This window comes from Geotrypetes seraphini, chromosome 7 (genome assembly GCF_902459505.1).
Source record: "Geotrypetes seraphini chromosome 7, aGeoSer1.1, whole genome shotgun sequence".
Lineage (NCBI taxonomy): Eukaryota > Metazoa > Chordata > Amphibia > Gymnophiona > Dermophiidae > Geotrypetes > Geotrypetes seraphini.
This window is the reverse complement of record NC_047090.1, coordinates 195,302,243-195,319,934: the sequence shown is the minus strand read 5'-3', so window position 1 is coordinate 195,319,934 and position 17,692 is coordinate 195,302,243. Positions and strand designations below refer to the sequence as shown.

At 47.1% G+C, this 17,692-nt stretch overlaps 1 protein-coding gene across 5 annotated transcripts in view; it reads left to right on the top strand.

Annotated features, from left to right (window-relative positions):
• The window catches only part of VRTN (vertebrae development associated), a 37,832-nt gene extending 28,894 nt beyond the window's left edge, over window positions 1–8,938 (top strand). For all 5 annotated transcript variants that reach the window (XM_033950949.1, XM_033950951.1, XM_033950953.1 and 2 more), the window contains exon 2: window positions 6,034–8,938. In XM_033950949.1, coding sequence (XP_033806840.1) covers window positions 6,034–8,056 — 2,023 coding nt within the window. In that variant the 3' untranslated portion in view covers window positions 8,057–8,938. The remainder of the gene's footprint in view (window positions 1–6,033) is intronic.
• The last annotated feature ends 8,754 nt before the right edge of the window (window positions 8,939–17,692 follow it).

Below are 17,692 nucleotides of genomic sequence, written 5' to 3'. Positions count from 1 at the left end.
CCCCGGCTTCGGCCTCAATCTCGGCCTCGGGTACCTCGGCCCCGCCTCGGGACTCGACCTCGAAGACCCCGAGCTCTCAGAAGTCTTCGGCTCCGGGTAAGTCCCCTCTTCCTTCCTCAGGTTCCATACCTCCAAAGAAGCCAACCTCTGGGACAATGGCCGGACAAGGGGGGAGTTCCTTGCCCACGGCCCCGGCGAAACCCCTGAAGACCTCGGGACGTGCCTCCACCACTCGGGAATGCTCTGAATCGAGATCGCCCTCGGTGGAGTGCACCGCGGCCTCGGACATGCTGTCGATGCTGTCCGTGCCGGTATTCCAGGAGCTGCTCCGAGTAATGATCACAACGGAGCTCTCCGCTGCCATGGCTCACCTTCAACCGACCTCGACCTCGCATGCACCGGACCAGCCTGAGCAACGCGTTGAGACCCCTCGAGGCAAAGCACGCCGTTTTCGCCGCCTCTCTTCTTCCTCGGATTCCTCTCCGAGGCACTCGAGGCGCGCGTCCCCGGCGGAGCACCGCGGGGCGAAACGAAAATCGAAGCCCCTCTCTAAAAAGGCCCGGAGTTCGCCTCTGGTTCGAGGCCACTCCCCCTCGACCCGATCGGGGGGACCGCTACGGGTTACCGAGCTGTCTCTCACTAACCCACAGCTCCTACTGACTCCCCCTCGGACCGGGGCTCCGGTCCGAGGCTCCAGGCTTTCGCCGAGGGAGTCCGGGGAGGGGTCCCCAACCCGACATCGGTCGGTACCCCGTACCCCGGCGGCGTCCCCGAGGGGCTCCTCGAGGCGACACAGGTCCTCGACCTGGTAGCGTTTCCATAGCGCGTCCCCGGCGTCGGATCGAGGGTCCGAGTGAGAACCTCGCTATTCGAGGGAGGCTTCCCCTTCCTTCTCGGCAAAACGGAGGTCTCGGTCACCGTCCCCGCAAGGGGCCACGGGATCCCACCGACCTTCCTTCACGAGGTTCGTCCAGGACATGGGACGTGCCCTTGACTTGGACTTATAAACTGAAGAAGACGGGAGACCTGCGCCCGATCCTGGACTTGAGGCATCCGAACAAATTTCTGACGAGGGAAAAGTTTCGGATGCTTTCCCTTCCGATTCTTTACCCCCTGATCGACGAGGGCGATTGGCTCTGCTCCCTCGATCTGAAGGAGGCCTACACCCATGTTCCGGTGCACCCTGCTTGTCGCAGATTCCTCCGCTTTCAGGTGGGGGACCTCCACCTACAATACCGGGTCCTCCCCTTCGGCCTGTCCTCGTCCCCCCGAGTCTTCATGAAGTGCCTCGTAGTGGTCGCGGCTGCCTTGCGCTCCCAGGGTCTGCAAGTATTCCCATACCTGGACGATTGGCTGATCAAAGCCCCGACCAGGGAGGGGGTTATCTCAGCGACCCGACAGACTATTACTTTGCTTCAGTGTCTGGGGTTCGAGATAAACTTTCCAAAATCCCAGCTGTGCCCCTCTCAGTCCTTACAATTCATCGGGGCCGTGCTGGACACGGTCCGTCTTCGTTCCTTCCTCCCCCCTCAGCGGTGGGAGGCGTTGGTAAATCTGAGCCGACAAGTATCGAGATCGACCTCGGTCTCGGCACGACAGATGATGACGCTCCTCGGCCATATGGCCTCCACAGTCCACGTTACCCCGCTTGCTCGCCTTCACCTGCGGTTACCACAGTGGACTTTGGCATCACAATGGCGTCAGGATCAGGACCCGATCAACCGCCATGTGACAGTGACTCCTTCCTTATAAAGATCGCTCCGTTGAACCGACTCTTCGAATCTTTCCAAGGGTTTGCTCTTTCTCGCCCCTCCACACCACAAGGTCCTAACCACGGACTTGTCAGAGTACGCTTGGGGGGCTCATGTAGACGGTCTACACACTCAAGGTCTGTGGACCACAGAGGACCGTCGCTGCCACATCAACGTGCTGGAGCTTCGGGCCATTTACCTCGCCGCGGTGGCCTTTCAGCATCTGCTTCACGACCGGGTGGTTCTCGTCCGCACAGACAACCAGGTGGCGATGTACTACGTAAACAAGCAAGGAGGGACGGGGTCTTGGCCCCTCTGCCAGGAGGCCTTACGACTCTGGGAGTGGGCGGTCTTCCAAAACATCTCCCTTTGAGCGGTTTACATCCAAGGGGAACAAAACTGCCTGGCGGACAGGCTCAGTCGCCTCCTCCAGCCACACGAGTGGTCCCTGCATTCTCAGGTGCTGCGACAGGTGTTCGACACGTTGGGGACTCCCCAGATAGATCTGTTCGCCTCCCCCGACAATCAAAAACTGCCTCTCTTCTGTTCAAGGATATACTCCCTGGACCGTCTCGAGGCCGATGCCTTCCTCCTAGATTGGGAGGGAAAGTTCCTCTATGCGTTCCCGCCGTTTCCTCTGATTCTGAGGACGCTGGTCCATCTAAAATCTCTGAGGGCCACTCTGATCTTGATTGCTCCTCGATGGCCCCGCCAGCCTTGGTTTTCCCTACTACTTCAACTCAGTGTCAGGGAACCTCTGCTTCTGCCTGTCTTTCCCTCTCTGCTATCTCAGAGTCGGGGTTCACTGTTACATCCCAATCTTCAGTCTCTTCATCTGACTGCTTGGTTTCTTTCCCCTTGACTTCCTTCCCTGTATCTCAGTCGGTCAGGGAAGTGTTGGAGGCTTCTCGGAAAGTCTCGACTAGACTCTGCTATTCTCAGAAGTGGACTAGATTCTCGTCCTGGTGCTCCTCTCACCGCCAGGACCCGGTGTCGGTCCCTGTGTCTTTGGTTCTGGAGTATTTGCTCCATTTATCTCACTCTGGCCTGAAGACTCCATTCGAGTCCATCTCAGCGCCATTGCTGCCTTTCATCAACCCCTGGAAGGGAAGGCTCTTTCACTCCATCCCTTGGTTTCCCGTTTCATGAAGGGGCTTTTGAATGTTCATCCTCCCCTCAAACCGCCTCCGGTGGTTTGGGATCTTAATGTGGTTCTAGCTCAACTGATGAAACCTCCATTTGAGCCTATGGATAAATGTCATCTTAAGTTCCTCACTTGGAAAGTGATCTTCCTACTCGCTCTCACTTCTGCTCGGAGGGTTAGCGAGTTGCAGGCCTTGTGGCGGACCCGCCTTTCATGGTATTCCACCATGACAAGGTGGTCCTCCGCACTCACCCTAAGTTTTTGCCTAAGGTGATATCTGATTTTCATCTCAACCAGTCCATTGTTCTGCCTATGTTCTTTCCCAAGCCCCACTCTCATCCTGGAAAGGTGGCGCTCCACACTCTTGACTGCAAGAGGGCGTTGGCTTTTTACCTTCAACGCACTCAGTTTCATCGGACAGTTCCACAATTGTTTTTGTCCTTTGACCCTAATAGGTTGGGACGCCCAGTTTCCAAGCGCACCTTGTCCAACTGGTTGGCTGCTTGGACTGAGGGGGGACAACAGGTACGAGGGGGCATTCGGAGAAACTGAAGGGAGATAGGTTCAAAACAAATGCAAGGAATTTTTTCTTCACCCAAAGGGTCGTGGACACTTGGAATGCGCTACCGGCGGAGTACGGTACAGGGATTCAAACAGGGATTGGACGGATTCCTGAGGGATAAAGGGATTGTGGGATACTGAGAGAGGTTCTGGGATGTAACACAAGTTTAGAAAGCTAACCAGGTAATAAGTATAGAAAGCCAACCAGGTCATGCATGTGCAAGACCGGAGGGTTAGGACTTCGATGGGAAGATAGGACTTCAATGAGAAACCAAGGTGGCAAGGGGGCCCCTTCTGGTGATTCAGACAGGTCGTGACCTGTTTGGGCTGCCGCGGGAGCGGACTGCTGGGCAGGATGGACCTATGGTCTGACCTGGCGGAGGCACTGCTTATGTTCTTATGCTACGCTCAGGCTGGTCTCGCGCTGCATGGTCGAGTTACGGGGCATAAAGTCCAAGCAATGGCAGCTTCGGTAGCTTTCCTCAGGTCCACTCCTATTGAGGATATCTGCAAGGCTGCCACGTGGTCTTCAGTTCATATTTTCACCTCTCACTACTGCCTGGATACACTGTCCAGAAGCGATGGCTGGTTCGGCCAATCGGTATTACATAATCTGTTTTCTTAAATTGCCAACTTCCCTCCACCCCTTCGTTATTAGCTTGGAGGTCACCCACATGTGAGAATATCATGCCTGCTTGTACTGGGATAAAGCACAGTTACTTACCGTAACAGGTGTTATCCAGGGACAGCAGGCATATATTCTCACAACCCGCCCACCTCCCCGGGGTTGGCTTCTTTGCTGGATATGTGAACTGGAGACCACGTGGAGGGGATGCGCCCTCTAGTGGAGCAGGAGGCACACATGCGTGGTGCAGCACAGCAAGCTTGAATCTTCAATCAAGTTTGCTTGAAATGCTGTCCGCATCGGGGCTCCGTAGATAACGTCACCCACATGTGAGAATATATGCCTGCTGTCCCTGGATAACACCTGTTACGGTAAGTAACTGTGCTTTATCCTCCTTCCACCAGGTCTATGAGATGTCTATTGTATCTATCTCTTTATTCAGTGCTAAATACTCTAACTCTGCCTTCAGACTTCTGACATTTGACTTCTGATAATTTAAAGAATGCTTTTTATTCATATTTAGTTTGCAGAGCAGTTGGGAGTAATGTGGAATTGTTTATTTAAATACTCCTAGGCTATGTTCTCTAACTTCTACAGTTGGGCAGTGGGTAGGGGAATATGTGGAGGGTATCTGGAGAGGGATAGCTTTTGAGGAATATTTGTAGGGAGGGGGGAGTGTGCTTAGGAGAGAGGAAAGATTATAGGTGTTGGCTTGGAGAAGAGGCTTGGGGGAAGTATGTCACTTTATGGAAAGGGTGGTGGATGCATGAAACGATCTCCTGGTGGAGGTAATATAGATGAGGAACTGTATCTGAATTAAAGAAAGCCTAGGACAGGCATGTGGTATCTCTTAGGGAAGGAAGAGAAAATGATCTGGATGGACAGACTAGATAGGCCTTATGGCCTTTATCTGCCAACATTTTCTGGGTTTCTTTTCACAAAATCCTGAGTGGAGTGGAAAAGGTATATGCAAATCAATTGTTTAAATTACAATTTGTAGGGGATGTAGATTTAAATTCTGAAACTCACTGCTAGAAAAGCAGTTCCTTTAGCTGGATGTAAATAAGGTTTGGAGAAATTCCTGGAGGCAAATTCAGTGAACCTTTATTAAGGTAGATCTGTGAAAAGCCACTGCTTACCCCTGGGGTAAACAGCATGAATCTTTGTTACTTTTTGGGACTCTGGGCAGGATGCACAGAGCTCTGTCAATCCGGTGGAAAATACTAGGTTGGGTCGGGAGTGGCAGAGGGGACATGATCAAAACATTCAAGATACTGAAAGGAATAGACTCACCCTCTCTGAAGTGGAGAGAACAAGAGGGCACTCTCTAAAGTTAAAAGGGGATAGATTCCGTACAAACGTAAGGAAGTTCTTCTTCACCCAGAGAGTGGTAGAAATCTGGAATGCTCTTCCAGCGGCTGTTATAGGGGAAAGCAGCCTCCAGGGATTCAAGAAAAGGTTAAATAAGATCCTGATGAACCAGAACATATGAAGGTAAGACTAGACTCAAATAGGGTACTGGTCTTTGACCTGAGGGCCAACGTGTGAGCAGACTGCTGGGTATGATGGACCACTGGTCTGACCCAGCAGCGACAATTCTTATTCTTATGCTCACCACAAAGCGTATGCAAATTATATAAATGCTAAGTCCCTTGGTGAAAGGGGGAGGAATTGAGGCTACAACAGCAGACTAAATATCTTGGTAAGGTGTTTCGATGGGATATGGCGGGCAAGAGTATCTGGGGATTTGGGTGAGGTTGAATCGATGTAGCCTTTGATGCTTTTAGCCTTGAATTAGGCTGATTTTATGAAGGCTTTTCTCCCATTTTCAGGTAAGGGAATGCAACCTGGGTCTCCGGGCACTAATGAATGGACATGGGGTGTCTAGACAATAAATAGGACAGAGCTTAAGGGAATTTTCAACTGTTTCTAGTTTCCTCTTTCTTTTTCAGGATGATCCTGCGGCAGCAACTGGTTGAGTGTGTACTACAGGAGCTGCAGGAGGCCACTGAATGCTTTGGCTTGGAAAGACTCACTAGTGCAGCTGTGGAAGCTGAGAAAATGTTGTCTTCTTTTTCCCTTCCTCATGTTTGCACCCGATACTTTCAGGGAGAGATGGAAGTTGACCTTACAGCAAAAAATCTCTATCCAGAAGATGCCCCAAGGAATATGCTGCCCCTGACTTGCAAGGGTGAGGGCAATCATTTATTTGAAGCTGCTAGTATACTTCTATGGGGAAACCCAAGTTTGAGCATGGAGTTGCAAGTACGTACATCTGTGGAGATGCTCTTGCACAGACAATATTACCTAAAGGGCATGATTGACTCCAAGGTCATGCTGCAAGCTGCTCGCTTTTCTCTCTGCACAGAGGAGTCAGCTGAGATGCTGAATTTGCCTTTTTCCATTCTGGAAGCAATATATGATGCTGATATTAAGGCCACTTGCTTTCCTGGAACCTTTGCTAACATGTGGCATGTGTATGCACTGGCATCAGTCTTGCATTCCAATATCTACTCCATTTACCCCATGAGTAATCTCAAGATCAGGCCATATTTCAATCGTCTCATACGACCACGAAAGTGTGAGGTGGAGGTTACCACCCTCCACATTATGTGGTCTGGCCAGCGTCTTTCTAGGCTGGTCTTCAAACCACAATATTTTGTCCCAGTGGTAGGGCTAGAGGAACTGGAGCCTACTAGCCCACCTGTGGAGCTCCGTGTCCAGCCAGTGAAGACTTTGGAACTGCTGAACAGTGACCCACTGCTGACCTATTCAAACCTGCGGGAGAAGTACAGCATCACCAAAAGCACCTTTTATCGCTGGAAACGCCAATCTCAGGAGCACCGCAAGAAGGCAGCCACTAGGTATGAAGCCAAGCATTTTCTGCAGGCCTGCTTCCAAAATGGTGACGTTGTCCCACTACAGCATTTTCGACAACTATTCCCTGAAATTTCCCGCTCTACATATTATGCTTGGAAGCATGAAATGCTACAGAGTGCCTTCAACGGACATCCTAACCCTGCTCCAAGGATCTTGGCTTTGCAACAATTTACTACTTGTTGCCAAGAATCAGTTCCAACAGACTTAAGGCCGAAAGAGATCTTCTCATTAGACATTGACCGAAATGGAATTTGTATGCAAGGTGCCAAGAAATACCTGGAAAGATGCATTGCCATGAATACTTTACTACCATACCGCACCTTCAAACGCAGCTTTCCTGGTATCTCTAGATCTACCTACTATAACTGGCGAAGGAAGGCCATCAAGAAGAATCTCAGCTTCCAGATCCCTCAGGAAGCCTCAATCTACCAGGAGGTTTCAACTGAGCTGAAGCCTTACTTGTCTACTGTGACTGGGCACCTAAAGATAGAAGGGGATTTGCCAAGCAGGAAAGGAAAATACTTGTCCAGTATCTTCCACCTTCCATCTCCTCTCTACATTCAAACAAAAATGTTGCGCCATGCTGCCAAAAGGCATGTTCAGAAATGGCATCTTCCCTTCTGTAAATTCCGCCTCCAGTATCCAAGAATTTCTGCAACAACCTACTGGTTCTGGAACAGAACCAAAAATCTTATGAGAAAACAATCACATGCACAAATTGATAAGTCTCTTAAACAACAAGGTCCTCTCTGGCCAGACTCTTCCAAGAAACTGGAAGATGGAGTGTTGAATCCTGTTTCCCAAATGGATGAAACTAGACGCCAATTTGAAAAGAGGTCTCTCAGTCCTTATAATGCCACCATCTCAAGGTGTACTAGACCAGAGCACAGCCCGGATACTCGCATGTTTGTGATGGATGTGATTGCCACGGCACAATTTAAAGCTCAGGCAAAACTATTCCTGCAGCAACGCTTCGCCTCCAAGACTTTCCCATCCTACAAAGAGTTTAACATGCTTTTCCCACACACTGCTCGCTCCACATACTACATGTGGAAACGGGCACTCCATGAAGGGCTGACACTTGTGGATGCCTGATCGCTGTATTTGTAGAATCATCTAGGGATAGGGGGAGATGGTGTTTGGGTGCCTTCCAGAAAAGAACATTTTAACTGGCCTTCAGGATATTGATTTTTATTACTTCCTTCTTCTGATCTATATTGGACTTTTCTCAGTTTTGGGGGGGTAACTTTAATTCTTAGAAACCTGGAAAACAAGTTATACTGTGAAGCTTAATGGATTTTTGTTGGGGAAGACAAAGGATGCTGTCTTTAATTTTGACATACTCAGGGGCTATGTTAGCTATGAATATTCTGATCCTCAAAAGAAAGTGATTAAAGTTTTTTAAAAAAAATTTTCTTGACTGTGTAAAGGGCAGGGGTGGGGGCTAAGAGTGAGATGTAGGGGTTTTTGATACTTTTGTCACTTTGCATAAGAGACGCAAATAGGTTACTTTTTCTTTAATTTTTAATTGAAGAAGGAAAGTATTTGAAAGTTAGACTTGATAGAAATGTTGTGGGAATGGGACAAAATGTGAAAGGACATACAGTATCAAGTGAAGCAAGAATACTGGGTCTGTAAGTGCTGTTTTAGCTTTTAGTGGGGACAAGCTACTAGAGACATACTTGGATGCACCTTTTTGAAAGCAGTTCCTGAGGGAATGTCTGTGAATACATTGCTTTCTAATATGAATAGTGAGAATGGAGGTATTTGGGATTTTCCCTTGAAAGTGTGTCTCATTTGCAGTTTGCACATCAGTTTTTCAACTTGAGTCTTGAGGAATAATAGAAAAACTCAAGAGAGACTGTTTTCATGTTGTAGGACCTAAAACTAGGATTTATATTGGTGAATAATTGGGACAATCTTTTTTTTTTCTTGATCTAATCAGAGATGCTGACAAATAAAATTTTCTTCCATGGCTTCCTGTGTGGTTCTCTGTTTTCCATGGACAGACTGTTCCTTTGTTGGATAGAGGAATGAGGGTTACCATACGGCTCCAGAAAAAGGAGGACGGATTGAGACATCCAGGTTTTACTTCCATTGTTTTTAGTCAATCCATCCTCCTTTTTCTGGAGCTATATAGTAACCCTAGGGATGACTTCAGTTTGGCACAAAACGATCCTCTTAAAAAAGCATGTAAGCCCATTGGCTCTGTCATTATGAAATGATTGCAGGGACAGTAGGTACATAATTTGTACCTGCTCCAAGACAAGTTTGTGTATGTGTGGAAAGAGCCAGGTGCCAGTGTGTAGTTTAGAAAATGTGCTTGTCCGTGCCAGTTAAGCCCTTTTTCTGTACTCGGGAACACCTGGGCATATATTGCACCAAAGTGGCAGGATGATTTCTAGGCCTTTGTTCTTATAACCAGAAAGTGATCTATAGGCTCAAGTCCCCCAAAGACACTATAGCTTATTGAATCTACCCATCAACGTCCTACATTCTCTTCGAGATCTTCAATATTTGTGCCATGATTTCCTGAAGTCAGGTACTGCTCATGTCCACCTCGTTTCATCCACTTATATGAAAGAATGCCTGCCTCCTGAACATTTATTCCTTTTGGTGGTATTTTAAATTCTCCACATCTTTCTTGCAGAGTGTATATGTTTAGATTTTATTTGTTAATTTTAGAGGTTTAGAGCTTAATTCTGTAACCAGCGCTGATATTGGCAGATCAACCATTCATTGGTGCCGGTTTCAGAATTACGCCTACGGGAAAGATAAGTGCCAGAAATGTAGGCCATGGTTTTCCAGTCCTCCATTTCCAGCACCTTTCTTTGACGTTTATCATGCTTCTGGAGACACCTAATGCCACTTCCAGTGTTAGCCACACCTAGAGTGGTGTAGGCTCATTGGTAGAGGGGAAGGTGTGGCTCATTAGTAGAGCTGCTGCCTCTGCAGCCAGAGGTTGTGAGATCAAATTCCAGTGCTGTGCCTTGTACCCTGGGCAAGTCACAATCCTCTATTGCCCACCGCTTTGAATGTCAACTTTGAAATGCCAACACCACAAAAAGGCAGTAGACAACCTTTTGTTAGGTGCCGGTAGGTGCTTTGAAAGTGTAGTGAAATGGCATTTTTCATATAACTTAGGTGCCGATAGGGTGACTACCATTGCCTAAGTTAAGGCGCTGGTTGTAGAATTTCCCCCTATGGGCCCCATACTGAAAGCCATTTAGCTGGTCGCTGACTTTAATCACTTGGTCAGAGTTAGCCTTTAATATTCATAAAAACAGAACCGCATAAAGAGTCTGTCCTATTTTCATGCAGTGATCCCTGGCTACTTATTTTTATTTTATTTAAAATATTTATTATCCACCGCAGTAGCTTACAATAGTCAGTTGAACATAACATTAAACAAATATATCATTTACATCACCCAAAAGCTGTAGTAATGATACAGAAAGCTCATCAAGTTCATAAATCTTCTTTTCAATTAAATACCTGGCCAAAAAAAAGTTTTTTAACAATTTCCTAAACCTCAAAACATTATCACATAAAGGGACGTCAATTCTGATGTAGGAGAGGAAGTTCTGGGCCAGCCAATCGCTGCCTGGCTGGCCTGGAACTTCCTCTCCGACGTTAGAATTTTTTTTTAAAAAAAATATTTATTTATAGAATTTTATAATATTGCCAAGCATATACATCTTGTACAGCAAAGTGCGGTCAAAACATAATAAACTGAGTCCAAAATTGAAATGTGAAATGTACAGTAATACACAATTAAATTTAAAAATAAAAATACATAAAGTAAAGATAATCTAATTTGATCGCACACTATTCCTCAATAATTGGATCCAAGATTTAAAGAGTAGAACAAAATAAGTCAAATAAAGTTATCAGGAAAGCCATGTCTACTGCAGTACAGAGAGCTAATCTTCCTTAGGTGCAGTTATTCCCTTCTCAAGACATTTCATTGAGAGAAAACTTATCAGATGAGATGGCTCTGTGAAAATGTACTTCAAGGATAAGAATCTAACTACACATTTACATGGATATCTCAAAAAGAAAATACCCCCTATTTGAGTCACTCCAGGTTTCAGAAGTAGAAATTCTTTTCTTCTCTTTTGAGTCTCTAGAGACATCAGGAAAGATCTGAATATGATGTCCCAGGAAGTCATTGGATCTATTTTTAAAGAAAAGTTTTAATATCCAATCCTTGTCTGGAGCCAAGGCCACAGACAACAAGAGAGTGGCTGAAACAGCCAATTCTCTATCCGATTGTTCCAGAATTGTGGAAATGTCCAATGGTCTATCCCAGGGATCCTCAACTTTTTCTTCTTCTTTGAATGGGGACTTGGTGGGAAGATAGTACACTCTTATACGAGGAGGTAAAGAGCTTTCAGGAATTTCCAATATTTCCATAAAGTAACGTTTCACCATTTCTTTAGGGGAAGTTGACAAGATCTTAGGAAAATTTATGCTCGTAAACCAAGATTCCACTGTATATAGAGAGTTACAGTAATCTAGATGGGAAATAACCAGTGAGTGCACAAGGGTTGTGATTGCTTTAGTTTCGAGGATTGAGGTTAAAGAGCGAATGAGCCTTAGTTTGTAAAAACAAGTTTTTACTACAGAGCTTATCTGGTTGTGGAAGGTTAGATCTTTGTCTAAGGTTACTCCGAGAAGTTTTATTTTTGGTTCAATTTTTACGGGGCAGGATTTAATGAAGATTTTTCTATTATTGTTTTGTTGTTCCTTATTGGGAAGAGTATACCACAGGATTTATTGATGTTGAGGGAGTTTATTTATTTGGAGCCAGTCACTGATTTTGTCAAGTTTATAATTTATTTCTTGTATTTCGTTTGTTTTTGTAGAATTGACGGGGTGAAGTAGTTAAATGTTGTCTGCGTATGCGAAAATTGTAAAGCCAATAGATTGAGCTAGAGTGAGAAGAGGGGAAATGAAGATATTAAATAGTAGTGGGGAGAGAATAGAACCTTGGGGAACACCATAAGTTTGAAAAATAGGTGGTGAGGTTTTCTCTTTTGAGTGAACTTTAAAGTTTTGCTCATTAAAGTAAAAGATAAACCATGAAAGCGCTGAACCTGTGATACCGCAGTTCCTGAGACGATCAATAAGAAGATAGAAACATAGAAAATGATGGCAGAAAAGGGTCACGGCCCATCTAGTCTGCCCACACTAATGGCCCACCCCCTAACTACCTCTATGAATACCGTATTTTCACTCATATACCGCGCACCCTTGTAAAACGCGCACACGGGTATAGCGCGCGGGGAACTAATTTATGTAAATAAATTTTTATATACCGCGCATGCCACCCCGACTCTCCCGTCGCTGCCTGACTCTCCTTTCACCCGCCCCGACTCTCCTTTAGCCCGCCCCGACTCTCCTCTGGCCAGCCCGACTCTCCTTTAGCCCGCCCCGACTCTCCTCTGGCCAGCCCACTCTCCTTTAGCCCGCTCCGACTCTCCTCTCCCCCTTGAAGTCCTGTCCCCACCCTGAAAGCCTGATGCCCCCCCGACGTCCGATTCACCCCCCCCCCCGCAGGACCGCTCGCACCCCCACAGCCTCCCCCCCATCATGTAGAAGTTTCCTACCGTCGTCCTGCTGCTTCCTCTGCCGGCGGTCTTGCCCCTTCTCTTAGCCCTGCGTCTACCCTGCTTCCTCTTCCGGCGGTCCTGCCCTTTCTCTGACGTCAAAGAAGACGGGAGATCTGCGCCCGATTCTGGACTTGAGACACCTGAACAAGTTTCTAGTGCGGGAAAAGTTTCGGATGCTTTCCCTTCCGATTCTTTACCCCTTGATCAACGAGGGCGATTGGCTCTGCTCCCTCGATCTGAAGGAGGCCTACACCCATGTTCCGGTGCACCCTGCTTATCGCAGGTTCCTGCGCTTTCAGGTGGGGGACCTCCATCTGCAATATCGGGTCCTCCCCTTCGGCCTGTCCTGGTCCCCTCGGGTCTTCACCAAGCGCCTTGTAGTGGTCACGGCTGCCTTGCGCTCCCAGGGCCTGCAAGTATTCCCCTACCTGGACGATTGGCTGATCAAAGCCCCGATCAGGGAGGGGGTTATCTCAGCGACCCGACAGACTATTACTTCTCTTCAGAGTCTGGGGTTCGAGATAAACTTCCCGAAATCCCAGCTGTGCCCCTCTCAATCCTTACAACTCATCGGGGCCGTGCTGGACACAGTCCATCTCCGTTCCTTCTTACATCCTCAGCGTCTGGAGGCACTGGTAAACCTGAGCCGACAGATCTTGAGGACGACCTCTGTCTCGGCGTGACAAATGATGACGCTCCTCGGCCATATGGCCTCTACCGTCCATGTCACTCCGCTTGCCCGTCTTCATCTGCGGTTACCACAGTGGACTTTGGCCTCTCAATGGCGTCAGGATCGTGACCCGTTCAACCGCCCCGTGACTGTGACTCCTTCTTTGCAAAAATCGCTCCGTTGGTGGGCCGACTCTTTGAATCTTTCCAAGGGTTTGTTCTTTCTCGCCCCCCCACACCACAAGGTCCTAACCACGGACTCGTCGGAGTATGCTTGGGGGGCTCATGTAGACGGTCTCCGCACTCAAGGTCTGTGGTCAACAGAGGATCGCCGCTGCCACATCAACGTGCTGGAGCTTCGGGCCATTTACCTCGCCTCGGTGGCTTTTCAACACCTGCTCCGCGACCGGGTGGTTCTCATCCGCACAGACAACCAGGTGGCGATGTACTACGTAAACAAGCAGGGAGGGACAGGGTCGTGGTCCCTCTGCCAAGAGGCTCTGCGTCTCTGGGAATGGGCGGTCTCCCAAAACGTCCTCCTTCGAGCGGTTTACATACAGGGAGAGCAAAACTGTCTGGCGGACAGGCTCAGCCGCCTCCTCCAGCCACACGAGTGGTCCCTGCATTCCCAAGTCCTGCAACAGGTGTTCGACAGGTGGGGGACTCCTCAGATAGACCTGTTCGCCTCCCCCGTCAACCAAAAACTGCCTCTCTTCTGTTCAAGGATATACTCCCTGGAACGTCTCGAGGCCGATGCCTTCCTCCTCGACTGGGAGGGGAAGTTCCTCTACGCGTTCCCGCCTTTTCCTCTGATTCTGAGGACGCTGGTCCACTTGAAATCAATGAGGGCCACTCTGATCTTGATTGCTCCTCGGTGGCCCCACCAGCCTTGGTTTTCCCTACTACTTCAACTCAGTGCCCGGGAACCTCTGCTTCTGCCTGTGTTTCCCTCTCTGCTATCTCAGAGTCGGGGTTCACTGTTACATCCCAATCTTCGATCTCTACATCTGACTGCTTGGTTCCTGTACCCCTGACTTCTCTTCCCATGTCTCAGTCGGTCAGGGAGGTGTTGGAGGCTTCTCGGAAAGTCTCGACTAGACTCTACTATTCCCAGAAGTGGACTAGATTCTCGTCCTGGTGCTCCTCTCAACCCCAGGACCCAGTGTCGGTCCCTGTGCCTTTGGTCCTGGAGTATTTGCTTCATTTATCTCACTCTGGCCTGAAGACCAATTTCATTCGAGTACATCTTAGTGCGATTGCTGCCTTTCATCAGCCCCTGGAAGGGAAGGCCCTTTCACTCCACCCCTTGGTTTCTCGTTTCATGAAAGGTCTTTTGAATGTTCATCCTCCCCTCAAACCGCCTCCTGTGGTTTGGGATCTTAATGTGGTTCTGGCTCAATTGATGAAACCTCCATTTGAGCCTATAGATAAGTGTCATCTTTAGTTTCTCACTTGGAAAGTGATCTTCTTACTCGCCCTCATCTCTGCTCGGAGGGTTAGCGAGCTGCAGGCTTTGGTGGCAGACCCACCTTTCATGGTATTCCATCATGACAAGGTGGTCCTCCACACTCACCCTAAGTTTTTGCCTAAGGTGGTATCTGAATTTCATCTCAACCAGTCCATTGTTCTGCCTGTATTTTTCCCCAAGCCCCACTCTCATCCTGGAGAGGTGGCGCTCCACATTCTTGACTGTAAGAGGGCGTTAGCCTTTTATCTCAAACGCACTCAGTCTCATCGGACAGTTCCACAATTGTTTTTGTCCTTCGACCCTAATAGGTTGGGACGCCCAACCTGGTTGGCTGCTTGTATTTCTTTCTGCTACGCTCAGGCTGGTCTCGCGCTGCATGGTCGAGTTACGGGACATAAAGTCTGAGCGATGGCAGCTTCGGTAGCTTTCCTCAGGTCCACGCCTATTGAGGATATCTGCAAGGCTGCCACGTGGTCTTCGGTTCATACTTTCACCTCCCACTACTGCCTGGATACACTGTCCAGGAGCGATGGCCGGTTCGGCCAATCGGTGTTACGTAATCTGTTTTCTTAAATTGCCAAATTCCCTCCACCCCTTTTTATTAGCTTGGAGGTCACCCACATGTGAGAATATCATGCCTGCTTGTCCTGGGATAAAGCACAGTTACTTACCGTAACAGGTGTTATTCAGGGACAGCAGGCATATATTCTCACAACCCGCCCACCTCCCCGGGGTTGGCTTCTTTGCTGGATATGTGAACTGGAGACCACGAGGAGGGGATATGCCTCCTAGTGGAGCAGGAGGCACGCATGCGTGGTGCAGCACAGCAAGCTTGAATCTTCAATCAAGTTTGCTTGAAATGCTGTCCGCATCGGGGCTCCGTAGATGACGTCACCCACAAGTGAGAATATATGCCTGCTGTCCCTGGATAACACCTGTTACGGTAAGTAACTGTGCTTTCCCAACTCATGGAAAGCTTCTAACGTCAGGCCAATTATCAAAAATCACAAAAACAGCTCACACGACAAATCCAAACTACAGGCCCATAGCCAACATCCCATTTTTGGCAAAATTAACAGAAAAATTGTTTTTTCCCAAATTTCAGAATTCACTGAAAAGACAAACATTTTACACCCTAACCAGACAGGCTTCAGACAACATCATTCGATGGAGCACTCATTAACAGGTATGTCAACAGTCATTCACTACCATCTGGATCATCATAATTCTGTTCTTTTAATATCACTTGACCTTTCATCAGCATTTGAAACTGTAGATCATGATCTTCTCCTAGGACGACTTGAAGCTATCAGGATTACAGATCAAGTCTTGGCCTGGTTTCGCTTGTAATTTACCGTCTGTTCTTCTATAGTCTCATTTAACAATACTATCTCAGAAATTTTCACTACTAATTTCAGTATTCCCCAAGGATCAATTCTTTCACCCCTCTTATTTAATATCTTCCTTGCCCCTCTGATGACCCTCTGCTAGTCTATAGGATTCAGTGCGTTTGCCTTTGCAGATGACATACAACTTCTTCACCCTCTTGATCCCAATAACCCTGCAGAAATCCATTCCATCAATGAAAAACTCAGTCAAATTCACCACGGGCTTGACATAAATAGGTTGGCGCTCAACTTCAATAAAACTAACATAATGCTTTTTCCTTGGAAAGAAGGAATTAATCTCATTGATCCTATTACATTAGTTGATACCACCCTCCAAACAGTTACTTCCATCAAAATACTGAGGGTAATTTTCAACCAGAAACTATCTTTCATGAACACATTAACAGTGTAGTCAAATCCACATTCTTCAGATTAAGACAAATCCATTCGGTATCTAAATGGTTGGACCCCAAATCTCTTAATATATTAATCCACTTGCTGGTCATATCTAGAATTGACTACTGTAATGCCTTGTTCTTAGGAATCCCTCTGAAAGAAATCAGATGGTTACAGCTCATTCAAAACACCTCAATCAAACTTATTTGGAAAGTAAAGAAATTTGATCATGTTACCCCACTTCTTGAGAAGTCTCATTGGCTCCCGGTAGTACACTGAATAACTTATAAGATCTGCCTATGAACTTTTAAATCAATATTCATAAAACCCCAGCCTTTATTGAGCACATCTTAATACCCTATATTCCCACCCGATCACTTAGATCTAACAACCAACACTTGCTGGTCATCCCTTCTCTGAAATCTATTAATACCCGGAGGCGATACATTTTCTCTGTCGTTGCTCCGCAATTGTGGAATTCCCTCCCAATGTATATAAGGGAAGATCGACTTATTGACAGATTTAAAAGCAAGTTGAAATGCTTTCTTTTTAAAGATGCTTTTAACTGCTAACTTTTTTTAGAACCTCATTGCCATTTTAATTTTTGCCAGACTTTCAGTTGTCATTTCCTCCCCTATCGTTTTTTTCCTTATTCGTCTCCTTTACTGTCACATATTGCATTTCTTCCCCCATTCCCCTTTAGGGTTTGTTTAAGTCCATCGTTTGGTCTATATTAATGAAGTTGTCTCCCCGTATTGAGAAATGTATTACATGTTTTTAGACTTGTTCATTGCTTTGTATTAAGATTAAGCGATTCATCAAATTTTAATAAAACTTGAAACTTTGTATCTTGCTGTTCATCTGAATGTTGTAGAATTTTCAATTTGTGGCAGACAGTGATTGACCGATGGGGAGTAGGTGATTTCTGTGTAGAGTTTTATCGGGACTTTTTCCACTTTCTGGTGTCGGCTTGTACACTGGCAGGTTTGGCAACTGAGTCACTACCACATAGGGCTCTTTGCACCAGCAGTTTGATAGCTTATGTGTGCCTGGGATGCCTAGGGCTCTGATTAGTATTGTCCCCAGCTTGTAGCTCTTGGCTTTTGAACCCTACCCACAGAAACTGAAAAATGAAGTTTAAATCGATTCAAAAACCACCGTCAAAGATTACATAGTAAATAATGAAGGTACTCTC